This window comes from Onychostruthus taczanowskii, unplaced genomic scaffold (assembly GCF_017590055.1).
Source record: "Onychostruthus taczanowskii isolate IOZ18803 unplaced genomic scaffold, ASM1759005v1 scaffold2, whole genome shotgun sequence".
NCBI classification, from domain to species: Eukaryota; Metazoa; Chordata; class Aves; order Passeriformes; family Passeridae; genus Onychostruthus; species Onychostruthus taczanowskii.
This window is the reverse complement of record NW_024499239.1, coordinates 4638227-4665070: the sequence shown is the minus strand read 5'-3', so window position 1 is coordinate 4665070 and position 26844 is coordinate 4638227. Positions and strand designations below refer to the sequence as shown.

General features: G+C 41.1%; 2 protein-coding genes across 11 annotated transcripts in view; one reads left to right on the top strand and one right to left on the bottom strand.

The window, feature by feature from the left end:
- The window catches only part of FRYL (FRY like transcription coactivator), a 158027-nt gene extending 133036 nt beyond the window's left edge, over positions 1-24991 (bottom strand). For 5 of the 10 annotated variants that reach the window (XM_041403158.1, XM_041403165.1, XM_041403159.1 and 2 more), the window contains exon 1: positions 1878-2161. In XM_041403158.1, coding sequence (XP_041259092.1) covers positions 1878-2052 — 175 coding nt within the window. In that variant the 5' untranslated portion in view covers positions 2053-2161. Of the gene's footprint in view, positions 1-1877; positions 2163-11163; positions 11365-24779 lie in introns of those variants that run through there. The other 5 variants (XM_041403155.1, XM_041403156.1, XM_041403157.1 and 2 more) reach the window with 3 other exon arrangements.
- On the top strand, positions 24558-25511 carry LOC121335034 (basic proline-rich protein-like). Its single transcript, XM_041402795.1, has one exon. The coding sequence runs from the start codon at positions 24558-24560 to the stop codon at positions 25509-25511; it is 954 nt and encodes a 317-aa protein (XP_041258729.1).
- Positions 25512-26844: the final 1333 nt, after the last annotated feature.

Below are 26844 nucleotides of genomic sequence, written 5' to 3'. Positions count from 1 at the left end.
AACTGGTAAACACAGTAGTTCTTTTGCTCTATTCCAGCAGAGCAGCTCAATTCCATTACCAAGATACAAAAATAGAAATAAGCAGATAATTTAAAGAGGATTCAGCTACTATCTGCCATTGTAAAAGCATGATCCCAGCACAGACGCTAAGTCTTCATTTCGTAAATGATGACATCACACTATTAAGCAATATTAGTCAGGCACTGCTGGTTTCCACAAAATCACTCCTAATCGTCACCATTTGGAACATATTTAAGGACCAAAAGAGGAAAAGTCATCTTTAACAGTCAGACTAGTTTATTCTATGTTTATTATCCTCATTTACTCAAACTATCAACAAAACATTGAACAAAGATAAATGTATCTGTTTTGTCTACAAACTTCAATCAGCCTACAGCATTTTCTTTTAACCTGACACAAAGACAATTCTATTTCTCCTGAAGTTATAACATGTGGAAAAAATATTATTTCAATTGAGAGCTATAAAGAAATTAGAATATAGCATAAAACAGGATTGGTGAGATATACCTATGGAGATATTAAATTTGCAGTGATATCCACCTATAAACTCCAGGGCTGTTGTACAGCATTCCAAATTAAATGACTCTAAAAAACCTTCGCCATCAGACACCATGGGCTTCTGATCAGTTTTCAAGTATATAGGCAGCCATAACAGACTTGATTCTGTAGGCAGCCTTCAGCAACCCACAGCATTAGAACATAAACTTGCAATTTGCTGTGCACAGGAACAACTTGTTTAACAGATAGAACTGTCCCTGCTTTCCTCAGCTGCCTATTTTACTCAACCTGATGCACTGAAAAAAGTGGTACATGCTACAATCAGAAAGGCTAAGAGAAGTCTTTCCAAGGAAATCCTTTTTTCCCACCACTACCACAAGCTTAATTCCCTAAGGCTTCAAGTCCATCACCCAGTAAAACAGATGAATGCCTCCATCTCCCACCACTCCAGGCAGATAGGAAAAAAACTGCAGGTAAGGAAAAAAAATTAAAAGCAGTACTAATTCTTGAAAATATCCAACCGCACAGCGAAGGGCAAAAACTACATCTGACAGCCAGCAGAATCCAAGACCATAAAGGCTCAAGACTGCACTATTTTAGCTGAAGGCAAAAAGATATAAAAAGTAAAACTGAATTTTCCATTACCACCCAGCTGTACTATCTGAAAAAGGAACATGAACTAATTATATTTTTTATTAGCACAATACACTAATATTTAGCCACTAACACATAGCAAAAATTTTTTTAAAAAGAAATCATATAAGCAACTTTACCCATTTTCTTGAAGTTGAAAATTCTCTACATAATATCCATATTCTTACTTGACTTACTTATATAATGTCTACTAAAAATGTGCAATCTTCAAAACACTAAAAAAGTGAAATATATACTGTTTTGAGACAAAAAAACTCTTAAAAGGAAAGCCTTTGAAAACTTAGGGTATCAGAAAAACAGGGAGAGAAAAGATGACACAAAACTCACATCTTGCACTGCAGTCACAGGTCTCTGTGTAGCACACTTCTGTCTAGACAACTTGGTGCCTAATTTTATGTACATTACAGTTTAAAAACTTAAACATATTCTTATCCCAGAAAGAGGAGGGAGAAAAGCCATATAGGCACACAAAGACAAGAAGAAATCCTAAAACTAGAAATCCTGAAAAATTGCTTCCATATAGGTCACTAACAAATGATAATGCGTCAGTGATAAAGTAGTTCTAAAGCTCAAGACACCATAGTCATAGGAACTCTGATAAAAAGGCCTTTTATAATCAAATTTGTCAATTTAACAAAATAATCGTGATCTGAAGAAAGAGCTCAGCAATCAGTTTCCACCAGGTTGATGACATGGATACCTACAGTAATCAGGATGTAAAACGTGTGTCTCCTCGTCTTCATCTATTGTCTGTCCTAATGAAAACAGTCTGACCCGTCTCATCTTCAGCAGCCTTGGAGAGCTTTCACGGGCTGTACTCCCAACATCCAGAACATCTCCAGAAGCAGCAGTGGGAACAATTTTTTTCAGGAATTCCATTTTTACATGCCCTCTGTGTTCTCAGCAGTTATGCTTCACTTCACAGAGCGTGGCTCCCACATCAACTTCCTTGAGCACAGAGGTGGACTTCTGGTGATGTCATGTTTAAACCTGGGTGGTGCCAACAGCAGCGTCAGCTGCCAGCCAGCTGCTCCAAGGCAGATTCTAAAGACATTTAACTGTGTGGACTGATAAGAAAACCAAACACCACCAAGCCTATATATTAACCAACACATGCTAAACTCTGCACGCCAAGGAGACACTATTTAGCACTGCAAAAGTTTTAAGCCCTAAGAAAATTTGCAACACATTTGCAAACTCATATCTGACAGAGTTCAGTAGCTCTTCATAGTCATGAAGTGCACAGAGAGCGTTCTTCTGTATTTGAAAGATAACACTTATCATTCAGAAAGTCTAGGCACTTTGTTTTTAAAGCTGGTGTATAACATAACCATTCATATTCTCACATAGTATTTTTGTAGTTAGTGGCTAAAACTAACTTTTATTATATTTATGTTCTGTTTTGCAGGGACTCTGGAGCTATTTTTACCACTTAAAATATTCGCACCACCTTCCAGAAAACTACTAGTACAGAAATAACCTGTCTCTTGTCCAAACATCCACTTTGTCCCTAGGGCTACTTCTCCATACATGCCTGGTTTAGCTGAATTTTTTGGTTTTATTTCGGGAAGTTTAAATGTTGTTTTATATTTAGCTTAAAGAAGCCAGAAAGATGACTTGCATTTGGAGCAGAAAGTCCAAGGACAAAACAAATAGATTATCATAGAAGGAGAATGTTCCTTAACGTTTTCTACAATTGGGAATACGTATAATTGTTTTATTTAAAGTATTCTTTTATTTACTATACTTAGAGTGGAGATAGACAGACACTGTACTAGGCAATACTCCTACCTCATTTACCACTAAAGACTGTAGACACTGCTCAGAGGAAATACACTAAATACTCACTCCAAACATCTCAGTGGCAGCCTGCATGATTCTGTTGTTTTTCTGAAGGCAGCACAGTGTCTAACACATTTCTGAACGCATGCAACACAACTATCCAAACTACACATGAAGCATAGCACATGTCCATACATTCCTCAAAAGCAGGTATTTAATCTGAAATTCACTACTGTTTAGCTCTTAAAAAGGAAAAAAAAGGTCTATGAAAGGTATGCAGCATAACATGTTTTAGGTCTCAGAGTTTCAGTTACATGCTGACAAGGGGCTGCTCAATTGGATTAAGTTGTCAGTCTCACTCAATTGCCATGTATGTTGTTCAGAATGCCACAAATTGAAAAAGTTGGTACAAGTTCATTAAAGCTGACTCCTAAGATATTTTTTCAAGTTCTATATAGACTGAAAATGTCTTTTCTATTCAATTCTGCACTAAAACCCCCAGATATCCAGGTTACTCCAAATTCCCCTTGTAAATGAATATAAACATCTACATAATTTTTTCCTTAAAAATGAATACAAAATTCTGACATTATCACAAGAGACATATTGCAAGAATACCACTTCCTGCAGGGAGATCAAGCAGAAAAGTCTCCTTATAATGATTTCATTCACAGTGTTTTACCCACAATACAAAAAAAAAAATTACAGAGAAGTGGGTTCACGCATTTTCAGAACAATAATAAACATACCACAAAGACAATTTGTGATTACAACAGATCATGAGTCATTACAAGCTCAAGCCATCATTTATTCATAATAGCATTATTTTCTATAGAATTCCTTTTTTTGCCCTTGAAATCTTGCCACAAACCTACTTTGGAGTTCCTAGCATTTGGGAGATAGAGAGCAATTCAGATGCTTCTGCGAGACTGAGAATGCTTCCAACTATCCACCTGCCAAACTGGAGTTTGCAGATGGGGCAACCAGATATTTCACTTTGTACCCATCTTAAACACTCTCTGAAAGGCTCAAACTTGGTATCAAAGTGCTCTTAACCAAGCTATGGAGGTTTTGTTATGTGTGTGGACTCAGGGTGGAGTAGACATGCGAAGTTCAAGTACCTAGTATACCACTTACCATTAGGTGCACATGGTGTGACATTTTACACAACATGTGGCATATGTGAGGTAATCATGAATTCAAAAAACAATTAGGTGTTGAAGCTATATTTTTTGCAAAATTAGAAAACAATAGCCTTTCAAGTAATAGGACACATAAATACAAGCAATAAAAACCACCCTCCAGACACGTGATCATATTTCAAGATTAAACCTGATCAACTAATAAAGCTTGTACAAAACAGATGTATCAAAAAGCTTTTGACTGCTTTTTCCTTCAGAGTAGCTTTTGACTCTTAAGAAAAGAACATCAAGATGTTTTCTACAAAAGATAGCTGGAGATACACACACATATATTCATATATGTACATGGATGGCTGGAGGTTAACTCCAGGACTTTCATGCTTCACTACATTCTATGAAAACAATATTTTATAAAAAATGAAGGCAAGATACAGGATTTATGGTTTTGACCTGGTATGTCATTTCACATATACTCCTCCCTCACATTTGTTCTTACCATGTTAAACAGTGCAATGTATAATTGTGGGTTCTATACAACCTAAGCAAGTTTTACAGATTATCTGTCAGTGTAAAACATATCAGAAGTCTTATAATTCTTACACCTAAATTCATGTTTAAACAAAACCAAACCAGGCAACGATAAGCCTTATTCAATAAATTTTAACAGAATAAGAATAATAAGCATTTTTAATTCTTATTCTGGAACCTCTAAACAAAAAGATTTAAAAAATAGAAGACTTGCTCTTAAAACTGTTATATGCACTACAGCAAGTTCTTTGATGTCTTTTCACGTGTACTCCACTTCGGTTACACTCAAAGGGTGACTCTGATTTTGCACTGAAGTGCCTGCTGAAGTCATTCAGGCTTCGCCTGCCACAATTCTTGATGTTTGTATCACCAGCTGGCAAGATAATGTGTGAGCTCTGCACCTCTCACTAACAGCAATCCACATTAGCAGAACTTTGCATCAGAAGGGACTGCAAACCGATCATGAAACATGCAGAATTATAACAGTGGGAGACCCAGTGAATGATCACAGCACAACAGCACTTCCCAGAGTACTGTCTCCTTGGATTAGACCTTTCAGAGCACAAATAGCCAAGCTGTGTGGCAGGGGTGCACAGAAAGTCACGTACGTGGGAATTCCACTGAAGCAGGTGAACCTGCTGATGGAGGAACATCCCAAGAATGAGAAACACTGAAAAAATAAAACACGGTCAATGAAAGAAAGATTTATGTGAGAGAAAACTACTTGCAAGTGACTTGAATGCACATGTGCAGAGAATTCCTAGAATTAGCAATAATAATAGTAAAAGACAATTATAAGCAGACAAGATACTGGGAAGTACAATTTTGGAAGACTGTTTAGAGGGCCTATAGCCCACCACAAACACAGCATTTGACAGGTCTCTCCGAGCAAGCGCACATTGCAAACCTGCAGCTTTGCAACACGAAATGTTTCTAGAACTACCCCACTGTGCCAGAGAAACGCCAGCCCAGCCCTACCTGCGGTGGGACAGGGGGCAGTTTTTTTGGTATGTGAGGCGGCAGGCGGGCGCTGGAGGGCGGGGAAGCGCCGTGCCGCCGGTGCCACCGGCCGCGGGCCGGGAACTCCGCGGCTCCCCAGGGCAGCCCCGGCCCCGCTCCCGCAGGGCTGCGCCCGCAGCGCCCCCGCGCGGCCTGAGGCCGCACCGCGCCCCTCCGCCCGGCCCGGCCCACGGCCCTCACAGCGGGCTGGTTTTAACCTGTCGGTGCCGCACAGACCGCCCGGCACACGAAAGAGGAGAAGTGCGCCCGATTTCACGGGCCCCCGCAGAAGGAAACAAGTCCAGGGGAGCCTGCTTAGCACGGTGGGAACGTGTGTTCCAAAATACAACCTTGTTAAGCAAACTCCCTGTCCACCCATCCAGGAGCCACTGCCTGGCACCACCTGAGCTGGGATCAAGGCCCCTTCGCAGCTGCTCACCCCACACTCACAGTCAGACGAGGTTTCCCGGTAGGCTCTATCCCAGGGTTCCCACAGCAGAGTTTCAGACGTCCAAATCTTCAAAATAATTTAACCGTGGTACAATAATTAAATCACAAAATAACAGCTGGAAGTGGTGCCTCGGAGGAGGGACCCTGAGCAAAGGAACCCCTGGGCATTTATAGCCTCACAGTGCAGGTGCAGGGATGCCTGGGGTGTTCCAGCTGAGTCCTGGGCCACCTGTCTGAGTGTCCGGTGCCCTGGCTGGCACCACAGGTCCCCATGCCCTTCGTTCTGCAAAGGGTCGTCAACTCACTTCCTCTTGCCTCTGGCTCCTGGCTCCGCACAGCTCAGCCTGGAGCTGCACAGCGAGCCATGCGAGGAACGTATTCCTCAACAGCCACGCTGGCAATATGGCCATTGGTACAACCACGCTGGCAAAGGACACAGCCAGAAGCATTCTTGTGCCAGCAAAGTGGAAGTTCACACTGCAAACCTTGGTGGTTTAAAGGCCTTTTCCAACCTAAACGATTCTATGATCTCCTCTTTAGGTAAACACTGCCATGGGATGGGCATATCTGTGTGCCAATGCACACAGACCCTGTGCTTTCTCCCAGCTGTTCAGCCACAGGACAACATTAACCAGGCAGAACGACATGTTCGGGATACAGAGTAGACAGGGTCAACTGATGAGGCGATTAAAAAATGGTTTCTCGCAAAATCAGTCTCATGGAAGGGTGAGATGGTAAGGTTGTTACATCCAATGCCATCACATCAGAAGCTGTTCTAATTCTAGTTACAATGTCTTTTATATATTTCTTTTCCAATCAACTACTTCCACAAAGCTCACTAGCATCTTTATAAACCAATCATTAATTGTTTTACACGATTCTCCCGCAATGCATCTCTTTTTATCCAACATGTAACTCTACATAAACTTAATGCTGTATCTTCTACTTTTTACCAACTCTGCAACAAGTTCTATTGCTAGACTTTAAAATTTTCTACTATCTTGCTTGACATATTTATTCACTTACATGAGGCATATTTCTGCTTGCTTAAAACATATTTCCGCTTAAACTACAAATCTTTATTCTTACTTTGTGTCTGTTTCACTTTTCTGTTCTAAACCTTCAAGCCTTCTCCAAGGTCTTAGGTCAAACATTGTATCAATCTCTGTCCCTGAGCTTGTATGCTCGAGGCCTTGGGAGCTCTCTGTGCCTCTATTTCCCACAATGACACACAAAAAAAAAAAAAAAAAAAAAAAACCACAACAACAACAACAACAAAAAACCCCCAAAAAACCCCAGCAATACTCCCCTGCAAAAAAACCTGACACCTCACCAAAACAAGAACCTACAAAGCAAAACTATCCTTCCTGCTTGGATAGTGGTACTGGAGGCATCACCAAAGGAGTTTCAACAGGAAAGACCCAGCAGCATAAGAAAGGGTGCAAGTTTTGCCTTTTGAAAAAGTGAGTGGTCCAAGTGATGCAAAGTGGTCTCTGTTTGGAGCTCTTCAAGAAATGTTAATATTCCTTGAGACTAAGGGTGTTAACTATGCAACCCATACTGAACACAGCACATAAAACATATTGAGCACAGCACCAGCGTGCACCAAATAAACATGACTGTTTTCACCAACTTCCTCATTTCGACCTGACATCACTGTTTCATGTGGAAGTAAATCTGCTAAGAAAATGGACTAACTACAAGAATACCCAAATATTTAGGAGAAAAACCCAAGTACAGGAAGTTTCTTCTTGATGCTTAGAGAAGACAAATTTTTAAGACTATTTGTAATAGCTTGTTGTATCCCAATGAAAAAAATCTACTCCTAAAAAAAGAAAAGTTATGTTACAAGATACACAACTGAAAGCAGAATAAAACAGCAGAGCTAGAAATCCAGCCTACAGGTATAAACTAACACACGTGCATTAAACTCACAAGAGTTAGCAGGCACTGGACATCCATGTTATACCTGCTAGGCAAATAGCAGGATACTCATAATTTCACACAAAAGCCTGCATGGGTAGGGAAGACAAACCCTGTTTCTTCCCCTGTATATGCTGCATTTTTTTTAAATGGCAAGTCTTTTTGGTTTAGAACTACAACTGTCACATAGCTTTGAGCAAAGAACATAGCCTAGAAAAACACACACATAGGGAGAGAACAGTGTATCATGTCTGTCTGTTGGCAGTTTGCACTACCACTTGTAAGGACCTAACATATTTAAAGGAATAAACTTGCCATGTCTATTTCAAACTTTGAAAATGTATTTAAGAGGCCATCCTTCATATAACTTACACTTAACTGTAAAGTTAATTCCTAAGCTACTTGGCATTACTGGTTTCCTTGGTTCCATTCAACTAATATAATTTCACAGAAAAAACCCAACCAAGGACAAATCCATGTACAATTTTGCACTACAATCTCTCTATATCAGTGCAAACTTGTTGTAGCTAATATCTTGCATAAAAAATACTTTAAAATAAAGCCATTTAACCTTTTTATAGTTTTGGTTTACTGCCTTTTTTAATGTCAAAATGTAAATAGTTTCAGTTATCTCCACACTTTTAGACACACCTAGCTATTTCCTGAGAAATGAAAAACAACAGTCAGTTTCTGGTAAAGTTTCACTTTTCTTTCAATCACTTAGGTTGTATTTATTTGCTTTAAATGGGCCTGGAGATCCTTTCAGAGCAAGTTGTGGGGCTTTTTCTTTGGAAGGCTGCAAATTTCCGGGAATGATTTGAGGGGAAGTTTCAGAGTTTGGCTTTGATTATCTAGCATTAGAATGAAAAAAAAAATACAAATATCTGTCAAAATATATCCATCAGCAGTTGAACATAAAACTGCTATGTTCACTGACTGAATACTGTAATATTCTGCTTAACAGAAAAGCCCCCAAATTTTTACCATTTATGCATTAAGTTTTAATTGTTCTTATCTTGAGGTCACATGCAAGAATACAATGCTTTCCTGAACTCATTAGGAGTTCCTGAGAAGATCAAGGTATTGTCTACCCCACAGCTTCTACAATCTTCAGTCAGGCTTCCTGTTGCTAACCTCTTGCTTGTTCCAAGTACTGATATGTTGCACAAGATCTTCCAAACTATGCAGCATAACCTGAACCATACCCATTTCCACGCAAGTAGAAACACATTTTCCCATCTATATTATTTTTCTCTATCACACATTTTTAAAGGAAAGCACTTGCATAAAACTCTCTCTGCATTCTCCAACAGGAAAATAGACCCTGAAAGACCACTTCTCACTGAAGTGAAAAACAAAAAGAACCCCATGTAACACTTACTGCCTGTACAAAACACCCTGGGCTTTTAATACAGAAGACAATAGATACAAAAGCTGTTGACCCAGTACTAAGAATATTTGTTTTAAACCTGATTTGTTAAAAACCTGATTGCTTTTAAAACATTTCACAGTAAGTATAAAAACCACAATAATTACTGAGAAGTATTCCAAAAACTAGATCAGTACTGGACAGCCTTGTTCCCAATAAAGAAAAACTACACAATTCAAACTTGAACATTTGAAGTTTGTAATTGGAGCACATTTTCTATAGAAGCATATAGAAATGTAGAAACACACATAAGCACTATAAACTTTTTAAATTAGATAAAACTAAAGTTGTCCCAAGCAGGATAAGCATGGACAGAAGAAAAACTTACAGTAAAAAATTATACCAATGTACTCAACCCTCTGCCTCCATTTTTCTGCTTCATTTAAAAGATTGACTTGGAGTTCCTATTCTAATGTTCAAAGATTATGTACTTGCCTTCCTTGAGCAATAGCAAGATACAATGTTTAAGGTAAATTTCTGTAGCAACATATTTATTATACTTTGAGAGAAAGAATACATCAGTACAAAAATAATTATGGTATTAAATTCTAACAAAAGACAGTTAAGCAGGTCAGCATGTTACATCACTAGAAATGAAAAACAGTAACAGAAGCAAACATGGGTACATGATATACTGGAGATGTTCCAAAGGCACATCTTATCATGCATCCAAATTCTGGTTTTTTTAATACTTCTCCTGCACAGAATATATAGAACAATAAAAAATAAAGGAAAGTGAGAGCTACGAGTAAACATTATACAACATATAATATTCTAATTATTGATGAATTAGTTAATAATAAAACATAAAATATTCTATTACATTCTACAAAATACTACAGAATATATAAATAATAAATTTTTCTTGAATACAAAAGTCCACATAGCAAATAGTTTATCAACAACAGCACTTCAATATTTTTGTCCTGTCACACCTAAGTACCCTCTGCTCTCAAACACCAAAACAAAGCATGGTCTGTCAGTTTTACCACTTGACTGCAGAAAAGCAGTGTGTTATATTATTTTTGAAGGACAGTTTAGATGTTTGTTGGATCTATCCATACTCATTTCAGCTCGGAAGTACTTTAGTGACAACAGTTGCCCTGTACTTGGCATCAATGCCTGTCCATTCCCTACTGGTAAAATCCTTACATGCAAATCAGCACAGCAAAGAGCACCCGAACATGTCACTGACTTAGCAAAGAGAACCCTGACTGAGGAACCAGAGGTCCTGCCAGCCCAAAGCGTTCCACGGCTCCATGACCGCCCTGTCCAATGAGCTGCAGTTCCCGGCTGCACCACAAGGGGGCGCGCCCCGAAGGCTCTGCTCCCACCAGCTCCGATCCGCACGGAGCACTGACGCTCGCCAAAGAAAACTTGAGAGAATATCGAACTTACAGAAATTACACAAAAAAAACCCTAATTCAAGACAATTCGAGAATTACTAAATGCACAGAAACCACACCTGGCTTCAGAAGTCCCCAAGACGCAGATGACAGGGAGGCTATTTGCCCTGTTCCTGCCCTCTTCCTCAGACGTTCACTTTTGGCCATGATCAGTTACTACACTGTACCAAAACAAACATTCTTGATGGATTTAACACAGTACAGCCTTCTACTCAGACAACTGATATCTGAAGTAGCAGCTCAAGGTGTCTTAACAGTACAACACAGACAAGCAAAACAGAAAGAGATAGAAGAAAATCTACTTATGACACTACTGTGAGAAAGACCTTACCACTTAGAAGCCATTGTTAACCACTGACGAGAGCTATCACACTTAGGTTGGATCCATCAAGACATCGTCCCCACGAGTCCAACGTTGTGCTTCGAGATGTAAGAGTAGACAAAGATGTAAACAGCTTTGAGTCGGCTGGTATGTAGCCAAAAACAGGAGAAAGATCTCCAAACACAGTACAGACAAAAGAAATATAGAACTCTGAAAAAGAAACGAGAAAAAAAAAAAAATCAAACTTTAGATATTTAACAGAGATGTCAACAATTTCCCAATGCTTTAGAATTCTAAATTTATCATCGGAAAGGTTAAAACTATAAAAATCTATTTGTTAACATTTGCCTTCAAAAGTGCTGTTCTGCTCAGAAGCTAATTATTCTTAATGATTTTTTCTCCTTGAAAGAGAAAAATTAAAACTGACACCAAAATAACATCTGGTTTCCCACGCTCAGCATATCCTACAAGGATCAATTCCTCATAAAAGGTTTTAATTGCACTTTAGTTACAACCATATTTTTATTAATCATATCTAACCATTCTAAAATGCAAGTAGTTCTGAATCAATTTTTTCATATTACTCCTTTTATTAATTTCTTTTCTGATTTTTTGGTTTTTTTTTTTTTCATCTGCTCAGTTAGCAGGAGGATGTGGTCAGAAAAAGAAACAAAACAATACTTCAGAGCTGGGTCTTCCTAACAAAGCCTTGAGAACTTCTGCAGATTCCTTCATAATAGAAGTTTGTATGCAGCTGAAATACTTGCCACAACTCGCCTAAGCAGCAGTTTCTTTTTGTTCTTCTATAGTGCCAAACTACAGTCAAAGAAAGCACTTTAGCATTTTTTAATTTACCCTGAAGGCAGATCAAGCACTTTCAACTGCTTTTAACAACTCAAGTCTCATCATGCAGCAGCAGTCCACCACTCTGGAATATCTAGTTTATATAGGGATGATTTTTTTTTCTTCTTTTTAAAATTTGTAGCTTGAAAAATTCCTGGAATTTTTAAATTCCATAGCTTGAAAACTTTCCAGGAAAAATTTGTAAAAAACCCTGTACATCCAACATGATTTTCAGTGCTCTGATGCAGCACAAATGTAGTAGCTTCCTTTAAGTATGTGCGAACTATTCGATCATCATCAATTCTTTTATGTACAATTTGTTCCACTTCTTAATTAGTGTTTCCAAAAATACAAAAGAGAGACCCATATAAGCGCAATCTAAAAGTTAAAAGCCACATCCTGAAGATTTTAAGATGTAAAAGAGAGCTTAAAAGTGGGACTGTGAGACAAGCAAAAAAATTAGATAAACTTTTGCAAATAGGAAGCAACCTGATGTTTATATACAAATTGGTAATGCATTATGTAATTCCTTGGAAAAGGAAGTCGTGTTCCAACGACTTGACCAGTTACAAAGGGAAGCATTTAAAGATGGACAAAATTCTGTCACCTTTACCTATTAAATTTTGCAACACTAATAAAAATGTCAACTGTTTTCCACAGTCTGTGCATTTGACAGTGCAGTGCATCAAATACACATCACTTTCACCTCTTCAGACAATTAGGATAAGTTAACATTGTCTTCTGCACAGCAGAAATGTATCACCTTTCATCCTACCTACATCAATGAACTGTACAATTCCCTTTTTGCTCTTCTTTTTGCTCTTTTTATTATTATTATTAAAGGTAAGCAATAATTTCTTTCAGTTCATGCCAAACTTTACATTAACCCCAGTTTGAAAGAGAGTGTGTTAGCTGTCCTTTAACTCCTCCCCTAATACAATCACTGGGAACAATCAAATCCATGCATTATTATCCTCCCCAGAATTGACAGAATACCCAGACAGAAGCCACCCTGGCATATGCTGACATTTTAGCTCCCTACCTCGAGCAAAACATACATTCACAGGTACATAATCCATTCCGATTAGAGGCTTCTCTGCTTGCTGCCTTCAGAGCAAACACATCTTCCTTCTCTACCACAGCAGATTCAATCTCCCACCGCAACAGCACCCAACAGCCCAGCTGCTTAAGGAAGGAAATAAAGTGAAGCTGAAAACTGACTTGACTGTCCAAGCTTTAGGAAGGCACTGTCAGTTCAGCTAGCAGACTATTTGGAAAGAGGCCAGAGGGTGGGAAGCCCAGGAAAACCCATGCAATGTATTCAAGTTTTTTTGCGCACACTGAGCAATAATGAATTTTATATTGTAGCTGCTGTCCAGAACTTCAAGAACAACTAGAGCTGGATTTGAATACAACCTGAGGTATACTACAGAATCAATGTGATCAGATTAACTCAGACTACAGGAAAAATAAACCATCAGTAAAGGTAGCAAAAAGGCCAAAAGTCTCCAACAGATGTCAGTGAAACCTACAGTATCTACAGCATATTGCTGGTTCATTTGACTTCATTTCCTAATGGCAGCTGACAAGTTAAAATATAACTATACTTTATCAGATTTGAAGTCAAAGGTATCACACAGGTGTAGTTTCAGTGTTTGGGGTTCATCCCTACAGAAGATTTATGAAAAGTTAAGAAGCAGAACATGAAAAAAAGAAACATAGTAAAGTTGAAAATGCAAGAGGTTTCTTATCATAAGGTTCAAAAAATAGTACAAAGAAAACTGATGCTACCTCTAAATTTTCATATCTAAAATAACTCAGAACTCCTCTAACAAACTGAATTGGAAAACACAACTAAAATTTAGCCAACTTCATATCTGATCAAATAACAGCACATGTAACTTTACATAAACTTTTTTTTTTTTTTTGAAGGAGAGGTGTTCACAAAGCATTATTTTCAAGCTGTTGTATTATACTCACAGAGCAGCTGCTATAATATTGGCTACTATACAAGACAGAACTCAACTTTAACTTTTGAGCAGCAATTAACATGCTCCAATTCAGCACACATTGCTAAGCATAGGAGAGGTGGTACAGCAGATCACTTCCAAAAACTTCAGGGATGGGGAGTAATACTAATGTGGCTGGAAATCCAAGTATCAGCAACTTCATTTAAGAAGATATACACAACACACTAAATTAGAGCCTTCTTCACAAATACTGGCCCAAAAGATTTAATAAGATGATACTTCCAAAGAAAGAAAGAAATATTAATATTTCTAGAAGTGGTCTTTCCCCACTACAAACCCTAACCAGGCTTCAATACACTCTTTGCTTTTACAGGTAGAATAAAGGCAGAGATGCACTATATCAGTTTTCATTACATAATTTGAAAAATTATAAGAAGCTTGAAGTTTAGGGGCAAACATTTACACAATGGCACTATGGTCACCCAACCTGTGGCTGACCCATAACTTCAGCCTTTTCTAGAGGTAAGTAACCTGCGGTCACAAGCACTCCTAAGATAACACACCACCCCTGGGGAGCTCTAGTCCTCTTGTCAACTTACACCACCCCTCATACAGGAGGTATGAAAACAAGAAAACAACATTGTTAACTATAAATGTTAACCATAGTTAACATTGTTAACTATAAACAACTATTGACTATATACAAGACTTCCCTGTTACAGACCAATTACACATTTTTTCCACTACAGCATGGGAAAATGATAGCAGAAGGCTGAAAGCTTTCCAATGGCTTTCATTGGAAAGCTTTCAGACCAGTTCCCTTGTTCTCCCAACCTCTTCCTCAGCAACAGCATGTACTACTAGACTATACTGAGCTTATGGCTTGCTGTCCTCCCAAGTAAGTGATACTGGTGACTGACATCAGAAATAGCAAAAGGAAGAGCTTGAGAGCACCTGAATATTACAGAAGCCACTTTTAAGCTAATTAGTCCATAAAATTGGATGTCGTAAGAATAAAAAGGGGGAATGAAATTTCCCAGGCTCCTTATATTCAAATCTACTCTATTTCCTTACTGATGCTTAGCACACTGTGTATCAACTGAAAATTTTTAGTAACAACTTTGTTCTTTTGCTTCCTCTAAAAGTTTTAAGTATATAAATAGTGTATAACAATAATCAACACCACAAACCAGAAATGGTACATAATGAATTGAGTGTTACTAAATGCTGTCAAGAACACAGTAGTCATGCAATATTCTCCCAATTTCACCAGCCATCTCCTTACTGAAAACCAGCTTTTTCCCACTCCACAATCCACACAACCAGCAAGGCTGGGTGGCTGCTGATCAATTAACTGTGAGGAACCACAAAAGTTGTAAACAGGAGAGACACAGGGTCACCACTACAAAAACCAAACCTTTGGGGGGCTTGGGCAGGGAGAAGTTCATTGAATACAAATATTGCAACTGGAAGATGCATAGATCATTGGTATGAAGTTAATGTAGCCTTTACATAACCGATATGGAAATGAGATAACACTCATAAGGCATATCAAGTTCACCTAAAAGGATTCATGGGGCAAGAAGAAAAAACTGCCTAAATCATAACAAAACTTTGGAATATAGCCAACCACCTGCACCTGAGAACTACATGTGTTTTACTGGTTCAACACTTTCTTCTTCCAAGAATTACAAATAGTTCTTCATTTACAAACTGAAGAAGTTCAATTGAAAATAGTCCCATTTGTAGTGAAGAAGGATTTGCAAGATAAATTTAAGGGCTTGGTACTAAATGTGTAATAATTTGACCATGATAACTCAAACTTAAAATGGGTTATTTGAATTCTCTTTTCCTTAGTTATCATGAAAAGGGACTAAGTAAGTGAATCCCAAATCATATCCACCGCGCCAGGGCCACAAACCCTGCCTGTTCTTTCAATCCTTACCATAACTTTTTATCTTTTGGAGTCTCATTTCAAAGAATTAGGAGTATGCCAAAACTCACTGTGTTTTTTACCACAGCAGAATGGATATTTCCATCTAGGCTAAGACCTTTTCAGATTCTCAGATTATTCTCTTTAGAAAAATTGCCTTTACTAGTGCCACAAGACAAGGAATCCACTGCCTTCAGAAATGAGTGATGCAGTTATATCTTTCCAAGGTGCTAATGCCCTCTGATTGCCCCTTTATCCCTGTTGTTTTCTGATTAGAGGAGTGTTTCCTCAGCTGTAGTACAGAATCAAATATTTTGGGCCCCCCAAAAAATGACCTTAACTATCTTCTATTACACCATTAATTTGAACCAGCAATTGGAGAGAAAGTATTTCTCTGCTGCTTTTCAAGAAACTCCAGCAGAAGAATACTTTCTCCGCAAGTGTTCAATCTGGAAGTCATCTGCAGAGGACCAAGAAATTACAGTTCTTTCCACTTAGCATGAGAAATTCTAAGTCATTCAGATGTTCAGACTAACTTAAAGAAATGCTGCTTCCATCAGGAGAACAGCTAAAACTAAGTCCATATAGTATTTAAAAATTTGTGCTGGAACACAAGTATTTCCAAGAGAAGGAATGAGTAAGACCCCAGCTTGCCTAATCTTATGTCCCCTAGAATGTATCACCACCTGTGCCTTCTTATTTCATATATGCTCAGAAGGGAAAAGAGCAGACCCTAATCAAGAGCAACAACCATCATCTTCTCCTCAGATGCACCGCGGCCCTCAACAGTAAAGCACAACAGTGCACTCATCTGAATGCCACTGCTCATCATCATCTAGATTAACAAAGTTTCAGCCACAGGAAAAGTGAGAACTTCCATGAGTGTGCCTTGTAGGCAAGAACCTTTAAACTCTGACTTCTGCACCACCACTAAAGCAACAACTGAGAAATGAAAAAAAAAAAAAAAGCTAAATGGCTTTCGAAACTAAACTCCTTTTTTTCCTTTTTACAAATTAAATTGCAAGCACAGCTAAACTAAAAATGAGTTTGAAACTAAATAAATTAGATCCAAAGAACAGGACCTTACATCACACCTTCAAAATGCCTTTGGCAATTTCCTATTTTTGAAAGTATCTCAAACCAAAGTCAACAATCCCTTTTTATTCAATCAGCTTTTAGTGATCAGCATCTAGCAGGGTTCAAGCACTTGAAATTAAGGAATGATAAAATATCAACATCTTACGTAGAACATTTCTTCCGTTAACAGATTGTTAAGGCTCAAAATACATTCTCTTTTTTTAAAAGCACCAAAAACTATAAAACGCTGACCAGTTCTGCTACTGTATCTATACAAAGAAAAATGTGGCAATTTTTGTTAGTTATGACATAACATTAGGGGGAACCAACATGAACTTTATGCACATTCAGTACCAAGGTCTATATTAATTAAATAAATAACACCTCCCCACTGCCCCACCCACACCAAAAAAACACCTCACCACTTTACTCCCTCGACCAAAGCAGGAAGCTGCTTTCCCCACTTCCTCCCCTCAAAGCATCTTCAACAGAGGTTAAACTAAAGTCCTGTATATAGAACACCAGTAGTTCTTCCAATATGCTGACCAGACAACAACGAAGCAGAACATCAATAATGTACAATATAGCAAGTATAACATCAGGTAGCAGATTTCTTAGCCACTCAAGCAGTTGCAGAAAAACATTTTAATTGATATATCCCAACCTAGTGCAATTATCTCTGGCCTCTGGAAATTGAATACAAATACTGCATAAAAAGCAGCAGTGCTAACTGCTTTTGAACTGCAGTGATCAGAATGGGGACTTTGTTGTACCTGCAGACCATCTCAACCCATTCTTTTTTCTTAAACTGTAAGTTCACAGAGTCTATATTTACACAGGGTGAGATACGAACTTGCTTTTTCACTTTAAAAAAAGCTCAAATGAGGCCAGTCTGCATTCTCCAGCATAACAATAACAAACATTAAAGTAGCTGAATTATTCTTCTTGTTTCCAGGCACAAACCATTAAGAAAGCCCTGGTGATTTCTCTCTCTCTGCTGCATTCTAGTCTTCCCATAATAATCACATAGTAGTTTTCAAACAGCCACCTGCAAAATTCAGAATGTCTTGTGTCCCTAACATATATCAGTTCTTAAACTTGGAACATTTGTATCACTGAGCTACAGCCACAAAGATTTTATGCCCTTAAACTACCTAAGTTATATGTAAGAGTTTTATATACTGGATATGGTTTGATGGGAACATGCAATAAAAGCTACTTTCAAATTATGGAGACTAGGACGTAAGTTGAAAGTGGAACCATTTATTCTTAATTTAAAAAGGCAAGATGAGAGAACAACTCGCACTATGGCGTAACATGGAATGCACTATGCAATACCTTCTTTAGATACTCTCCCAGAAGATACAAGGTTGGGTTCCCAACTGGATCAAATCAGTTGCACACAATTTATCTCAGCACCACAAAAATACAAGTACAATCTGTGCCTAATGGTTTGTTTACAGATTTTGAATTACAGACTATAATATCATAGCCTGATCATGACTTACAGGAAAAGAAGTGTTCATAAATGCTTTGAAATAAGATTTGTTTTTGCCCTAACACAGCAAAGGCCCAAAACTATACAAAAGTGTTAAAGAAATGTGTAGGTAAAAACTCTGCGTTTCCTGCACCAAAAGCTTGTTCTATTTCTTTTGAACTTCTGTTTACCCAGCTTGCTTTTCCCACACTTACTATCTACCACTCTCACCCTCCCCAGCTATTCGCCTATCAGTTCTGCAGGTACATGCATGTAAATACATATAAATATACCAAAACACATGTATCAACTCCATGTGAAAAGACAGCTCTGATCTCCAATTTTATATGCAACATCTACCACCAAAGTAATTTTAAACAGGGTGGCAGTGGTAGGGTCTCAGCTGAAGAAACAGAGGGAATGGGGCACAATCTCCATGATTTCTGTGTCAAGAAACACAGTACCAGGTTTGCCATATCCAAGTGAAGATGTCAGGGAGACCTACACATACTGCCACTCCTGCAAAGAATAAGAGCACTCATTTGCAACTCCTTTCTCTTTATGGGCTGAGGTGGGGTATCCAGGAGCCCCCTGAGTCACACCCCCAGCCACCATGGGACCAGTGACTGCTCATCACCCTGTGCCAGAAAAGAAACAGGCCAGTCAGCAGTCACAGAGCACAGGGCAGTAATTCTTCAGCTTTTTGGATGACATTGGTTTTGGATGATGTCTACAGAGGTAGAAATCTCAGCATTTTTGCTTACAGCAATTTTTTTTTTAACGTAATCAGCATTACCGGCAGATTAGATTAGTTCAATTAAAAATCAAGAAAATTCTGTCAATGTCAGTATGTCCAGCTGCCACAACCCCAGCAGTTCTTTTTGATTTAGCACAAGAGCAGAAGTGGTGTTGATAAGGACTACTCTCACAAAAAACAGATAAAAATTGCTAGGAACACTTCAGCTATCTCCTATGCCAATGCCTTTAAAGAGAATCAGCCTTTGTCCAGGTCTACTCTTAGTTCCAAGTCCTCTTTAGGACATGGCATTTACAAAAGAAGATGCTTCTTTATTTTGCAAAATGGACAACACCAATGGAGAAAGAAAGTCACTCTTTGCAATTTCAACTTGAAATGCAAATTCCTGAGGTCTCATTTTATTAGATCATTCCCAAGCCTTATTCCTTCACTTTGAAAAAAATCTCTTTTAACAGTCTCCCACACTGAATTACTAGAGCCTTATCTTCAGGATCGAGTGCAACAAAACTATCTCTATTTGTAGTTTTTATGCTCTCTCCAGCTCTTATTTTATAAACATATCCAACATTATATTCAGTTACTCTAAACAAACAAACTTAACTGCATAGGGCTGGTAAAACCTACACAATTATTGTCCTTGAGACTACTACAAAAAACCAGCAGTGAAAGTTCAACAGCAGGAAGTCTGTGAAAGGCTAAGCAAATGGGATTGCATATGGCAAGGCAGGTCTTACCCATAACTTCACAAGGATCTTTTTAGCACACACCGTTCTATTTGCTAAAAATCTCCCTTGCTTACTTGCATGCTGCTGGGGTATCTTTGAGCTCCTTGAATACTCTCTGCACAAGTATAACTAACATCATACCCACTGGGACCCAAACTATAGTAGGCCCAAGGACTGTTGGCAAAAGTGATACTCACTAAAGCTGCATTTAACCCACAGATGCTCTTCCCCCCTTAACGGAACATACTTGAGCAGTAATATTGTCGGTTATAAGCTGCAGTTTATGAAGACAGAGAAAACTTGAGAGGCCTATGGAAAGAAAACAGGATCCTTAAGGTTTACCAGCAAGATACACCCACCAGAGTATTAAAGAAACCTTTATAAGTCCCACTGGAACCTTCCCTGGAATACCTTATAGAAATCTGGCCAATGCATGGTAAAAAGACTAAATAATATATGAAGAAGGCAATTACAGCATTTTAGTATGATAAGGTGAACAAGAAATCTCACCTGAACAAGAGAGAGTCTGGTTGATCTGGTTTACCAAAATTATACCATTACTCTCTAGAAACACACTAAAGATAAGGGGAAACAAACACTAAAAAGAAAAAATTGCTACCTCAGATGAAAAATAACATTGGCAACTGCCACTGACAAACTGCTTTAACATGCAATTGTAAATATTCCCCAAGTATCAGTTATTTAGTTTTGAAGCAGCCTTCCAATAGTTAGCTGACAAAACACACAAAGCTTGTTTTATTATCATGACCATCTCATGCAACTTCACTTAAAAAAAAAAAATCTAAGAAGAGAGGGGGGGAAAAGGTCCAGGCCAAGAGTCTTCTCCCACTTTCTGGAATACAGGGAAGAAGAAGAAAATAGGTCACCATGTTAATTCCAAAGTGACCACCTGCACTATTCAAGTGGCATGTCAACAGTCCCAAGCCTACTGCTAGACACTCCTGTCTGTAGCTATTTCAGGCTAGGCCAGCCCCAGCTCTTGAAAAGTAATGTTCTCTTACACCTGTATGGACCAGCAGCCAAAGCAGCAGCTGGAATGATGGAAGAAAGGTCCTTCTGTATCTAGGTCTGTGCAAATTCCATGCAGCTCAGCTTTGAATATTGTCACTAACCACAAAAACAATTGACGTTGCTTCTGGTGACAAGGGCAAGAATATTCATGTAAAGAACAAACCAATAAAACCCCAAAGCTTACAGCAATGGCATTAGGACACCAGCTCCTTGCACCAGATCAAATATACAGACATTTCAGAGAACCTCAAACTCAACTTCAGAAATTTGGTTTGGTTTTGTTTTTAATACTTGTTCCTCTTCTATTTTTGCATGCAAACATAAATCACTAGGAAAAACTAGGGATAAATACAAAAATCCCTCAAAACTGAAGCCATGTCCAGAGCAAGCACTGTTGTTCAACTAGCTCAAGGGGATTTTTTTTTTTCCTTTTTGATATCTTTCCGTGATGGTATTGGACACTTGCTGTTTGAGACTGTATTCAGTCATTCTTCCTGGGAGGTGCTCATGTCAGAGGGAATTAGGATTATAATAGATTTGGGGGAGGGGAAGGAAGGAAAGGGAGGACAACAAAAGTCTTAGAAGAGACAGAGCTATATGGCAGTACACAGATACTCAGACAATTAAATGTCGAGCACTGAGGATAAGCAAGCTATATACCAGAAAGAACTGCTCTTTTAGTTGAATATAGAAAGGCAGAAGCAACCCTAGCTGAGTCAGTCTGGCTAGCATCTATTACTGGAGTTCATCAGGATTTAGAGCAAGACCAGACAAGAATAATGCTGAATTCAGAAACCTTCTAACATTGCAACACTTCTCCAGCCCACTGTGATTCCTGGGAGGATTATTACAGATACAAGAGTTGTAAAGGCTGAAAGTTGTTTGGGTGCGAGCACGCAGAAGCTGCACAAAGCAGCAAGCCACAGCCAGGCCGTGTGCTAGGCCAGCTGCCTCCCCACTGAGGATAAGCAACATCACATTTTCTGCTGGTAAGGCAGGTCAGTAACCACAGGTACAGGGTCACAAACCCAGATATATTATCCTCGTTTTTCTCACAGTAACTCACATAGCCCACATGCACACACAGCTCCTTCCTCTGACATTATCTGCACAATACCTATAGTTTCTTTAAAACTAAGGCTTAAATGTAGGCAAAAACTGCTAAAAACTCATGGCACTCTAAGCTAGAAGGAGCACATTATATACCTATGTTCTGTATAATGTAAGACCACTGAAGTGAAAAGTTTGCCTTCACATGTTTTAAGGAGCTCAGACAAAAAATCTAAACTTGTCCTTTGGTCCTTTATGCAATAATGAAGTAGTCTTCACCTGGCAAGATGGTGAAGACAAAACCCCCTTAAATACAAAGCTAGATATAAAATAGGCAACTCCTGCCTGATATGGAACACACTGTTTTTCAAGTTGTTTTCCTTGATGCATAGCCACTGAAGGGAATTATAATCTTCTTAAGTTCTTAGAAAAAGTAAATACAGACAGCATGATCTCAACTGTATTCGCAAAAACTTTCAGCATGCCAATTAATTTTATCACCCCAAATTAGAAAGACAAGCACTCACAGTGAAATAAATATATGAGGACCACTCTTGAGCTGTTGAAGCCTAGCAGGATGACTCTGCAAAGCACTAATACAGTAACATGAAAAATGAACAGTTCTACTTTTTGCCTTAGCCTCTACAACCTAAAACTTCCCTTCTTAAAAGTATTACGCTATTACACGAAAACCAGCTATCACCATGCTTTGCTTCACTTAGGCCAGTCAAACAGAAAGAGAATTAGTTGAATTTTCCAACTTTACCTTAACTAACCCCACAGAAGAATTAAACAACTTTTCTTTTGAAATGAAGCTCAGCAACAATGTTCTACAACATCCCACAGCAACATACCACCACTCTGCTCCAAGGAAACCACTTCCAGAGAAGTCAGCACAGACTTTACCCAAATCAATTTTGGAATATAAATAAGGAGTCATTCACAGCAGCAATTTGCCCAGGGAAGTTGGCTGTCTACAGGAAACAACCGCCATCAAGTACCACTAAGAACCTCTACAAACCACAGATAAAGGAAGCTTTTGACACTGAAAATGTTGTTCTCATCTTTAAATACGTGACTTACTAAACCTGCAACACAATTTTTACAGAGTGGCTTGTTTCCTTCCTGAGATAGTGTCACAAGATAAGAATCAGCGTGGTTTTACAGCCCTTGGTGTGCGATCTTCCACACAGATTCTGAAGTATTTGGTACATATCCCCAGCATGACAGTAACAACACAGAAGCAAAGTGACTGAAACAGCCTACTGAGGAAATGACATGGTGAGGAAATACTTCTTAAGAAACTACAGTAAATTTCACTTTGCTCAACCCTCAATCAGCAAATCACCTTTCTCATAATACTCTATACACGCCATGAAGTCTGCAGCTGGGAGATATGCAGTGCACAAAGGAGTAAAGAATTAGTTTTCTGGTTTAGTATATGTCTTTCCTAATGTCCATTTGAGATTTGTAATTCTGAAGGAAGTCCAGGTTACACTCTTGCTGCCTCATCTCTAAATTGCCTTACTATTCCTCAAGATCATATTAGCAAACTGCTTTTGCAATTCCCTCAGTATGAGTGACCACCAAAATATTTGAGGTTTGTTGGGTTTTCAGGGATTTTTTTTTATGTTTTCCTTCTGATCCTTAGGACGTTTTAGCGAGAGCTACCTGATCGTCAGACAGCGATTTCTGGTCAAGACACAAACTGAACTGTCCACTGAGTAACAAAAATTATCACATTACCAAAATACACATGAAAGTGGAGAGAGGAAAACTAATGAAGCCCCTACAATACTTACAGCTATACAAGCACGCCCATCTGAGGCTGTAAAAACTGTGGAAGCCAAACTTGGTCCTAAGAGCACCTCAGAGCGACTCCATCAGCGAGGCGCTGCACACCAAGCGCACACACGTCTCCTACTTTGCCGCTCAAGTCTCCCAAGTTTCACCCGAAGGCGGGGGAGCGGGCCAGCTGCGCGGAGGGCGGCACGGGCGGCCGGGGGTGTCGCTGCTCGCCCGCACCGCCCTCCGCACCAGGAGCCGGGACGCGCGTTTCTCCGCCGGAGCCCCCGGGCACCCCCAGGCGGGGCGGGGCCGGGAACAAAGCCCGGCTCCGTGCCACCCTCCCCGTTCCGTCCCGCCATTCCCGGCCGGCCTGGCCCGCTCCCAGCCCCGCCATCCCCTGCGGCGGTGTCTGCCCGGCGGCTGCGCGGCCCCGCTGTCCCGGGGGGCGGCCGGAGCCGGCCAGACGGGTGTGGGGCGGCAGCAGCCCGGCGGCGGCCGCCGCTTCACGCTCGGCCCGCGGGGCTGTACGAGCGCCGCTCCTACCCCGGAGGCTCCGGGGGCCGCCGGCTGAAAAGGCTGGGCACGCACGGGTGGGGCCGCGGCCGGGGAGGAAGGGGCGGAAGGAGACAGCGCGGGCCGCGAAGGGGATCGGGGAGGCTCCGTCTCCCCGGGGCAGGAGGTCCGGAGCTCAGGTGGGGGGCGGCCGGGCGCACGCAGCACCGCCGACCCCTGCTCCGTCTCCGCCCTACTCATGCCCCCGCGGCGACGGCGGGCAGGGCCGCCCGACCACACGCTGCCCTCCCTCCCGTCCCTCCCCTCCCCGCCCCACCGTAAACAAAGCGGCGAGGACCGGGGCCGGGCCAGCGCCAGGGACCGCACAGCACAGCCCGCGGGCTCCGTTCCCGTCGGGGCCAGGCGTCCCCTCCTCCCTCCGATCAGCCACGACCGGATCCCGGCTGCGCCGCCGCCTCACCTCTCCCGCCGGTGGAAGCTGCCGCAGCTCCGGGCGCCGCCGCCTACCTCAGCGCGGCGGCGGTCCCCCCGACACTTCAGAGCGACCCTGGCGGTACCCAGTGAGCGACGCGCGCCACCGGCATCCCCCGCCGGCTTTATCCCGACGCCGCCTCTCCCCTCCGGCACCTCGACGTCCCGGCGCGGCGCTCCCGCCCCCCCCGCCGCCCCATTGGCACGCGCGGCCCCGCCCGGCCCCGGCGCTCACTGGGGCAGGCGCGCAGCACTCACAAGGCCGCGCCCCCGCGCTCCCTCCCCGTTGGCTCCCGAGCGTCCGGCCCGCCCTCGAGGCACCACCCTCCACACTTCGGCCAACCGCGCGGCGGCGAGGGGCGAGCCGGGCTCCGATTGGCGGTGCCCCCCCTCCCCCGCTTCCCGCGGCTGTGATAGGCCGGGGCGGCGGCCGGTGCCGCCCCCGGAGCGCTCGGGGCAGTGCCCCGGCGGCTCCGCGCAGCCCCGCACCGGGCCAACCCGGCGAGGAGGGCGGCCTCGGGATGCCTCCGCGCCCCCGGAGAGAGCAGGACCGATCGCTGCCGTCAAGAAGGCCGGTATCATCAAGGTAGCCGGGAATCAAACGGCTTTCTGGGCACGCAGCAGCGTCGCTGGGAAACATCAAGGAAGTGTCCTGGCTACTGAGGCCATGAGGCCCCGCCGCGCCGTGCTCATGCCATCAGGGCGCTCCTTTCTCCCGTAGGAAGCGGTCGGAAAACCCGCCCTTCCCCCCAGCGAATAAGGGCAAATATTTGTGTCTCGGCCAGCTGCACAAATGCTGAGATACTGCCTTTTTTTTTTTTTTTTTTTTTTTTTTTTTTTTTTTTTTTGCGAGGAATTACTCGCGTTGTTGTACCAACGCGAACCGCCGGCTCCCCCGCAGAAGCAGCCTGGCTCCCGGGAAGCCTGCGGGGCAGGGCAAGCTGCCGCCACCCCTTCATGGCATATAAAGCACCTGGACTGCTCTGGCCATTGGATGTTCGCTTTGATTTAATGTAGTTCCCGCAGGCGCCAAGCTGCAAGGTTTATCGCAATGCACTGGCAGCGAGGCGGAGTAATAAGATAATTCACAACATCATCCTCAGAAAACTGAGCCGCTACTGGGACTAGCCAGGATTTCACCAATACAACAAGTCTGGTGCGTGGAAGTAACAATGTATTTCTATACAATGCAAAGATCTGGGAGCCAACGTTAACAGAAACAGTACCAACATTAACATTTTAACTGGTTAAAAAGTAACTACATTTTCTGTTAAAGTGCCTCAAAGCTTCGAGGCTTTAAAGAAAAATGGGGTGGGGGGAAAGAAAAAAAAATATATGTAAAGTGTGATAAAATAACACAAGATTTGCAAAACAGTATTAGAAAGAATCCTGCAGTTAACATTCTCCCACTGTTAAACATAAGCCTGTCATGCAAGTACTGTATTGTAACAAGCATTTCCAAGAAAACCGGAACTGAGTGAAAAGTACAAAGAAAAAACGCACCAGCACAACAGTTGTAAAAAATTCTATTAGAAGTTCAAGGTTCTGTACCACACTTTGTATGAGTATAGTTTATTGCTGTAAAAGCCCCTCCATATTCGACTATTTATGTCCATGTGCTGCATACCCTTAAGACACATAATGTACATCAACTTGCAGAAACCAGCAGGCAAAGAAAGCAGGAGAGGAAAAAAAATAAAGACATCCTGGTAGCTGAGGTTAACTCTTCCCTGTAGCTTTAAGAATTTTGTGGCATTAAAATACAGTACTTGTTACTGTACTTTAACAATTGTACCACAGTCCAAACGTGGGTGATAGAGCGCCTAACATGATAAACAGGATTCATTGCTGCTGGTGTTGTGCATCATTTTAGACAATTGACTGAAGCAAAGTATGTCACAGGTTTCTTCTGATTTTGAAGCTATTCTGAGTTAGGGGCTCAGTGATCTCCACTATAAATGCAGGTGAGTGAGACAAGAGCAGCAGAACCTCACCACCAATGAAAATCAGATCACTGGTATTTAAACCTGAGCACCTGAACTTCACAAACACTT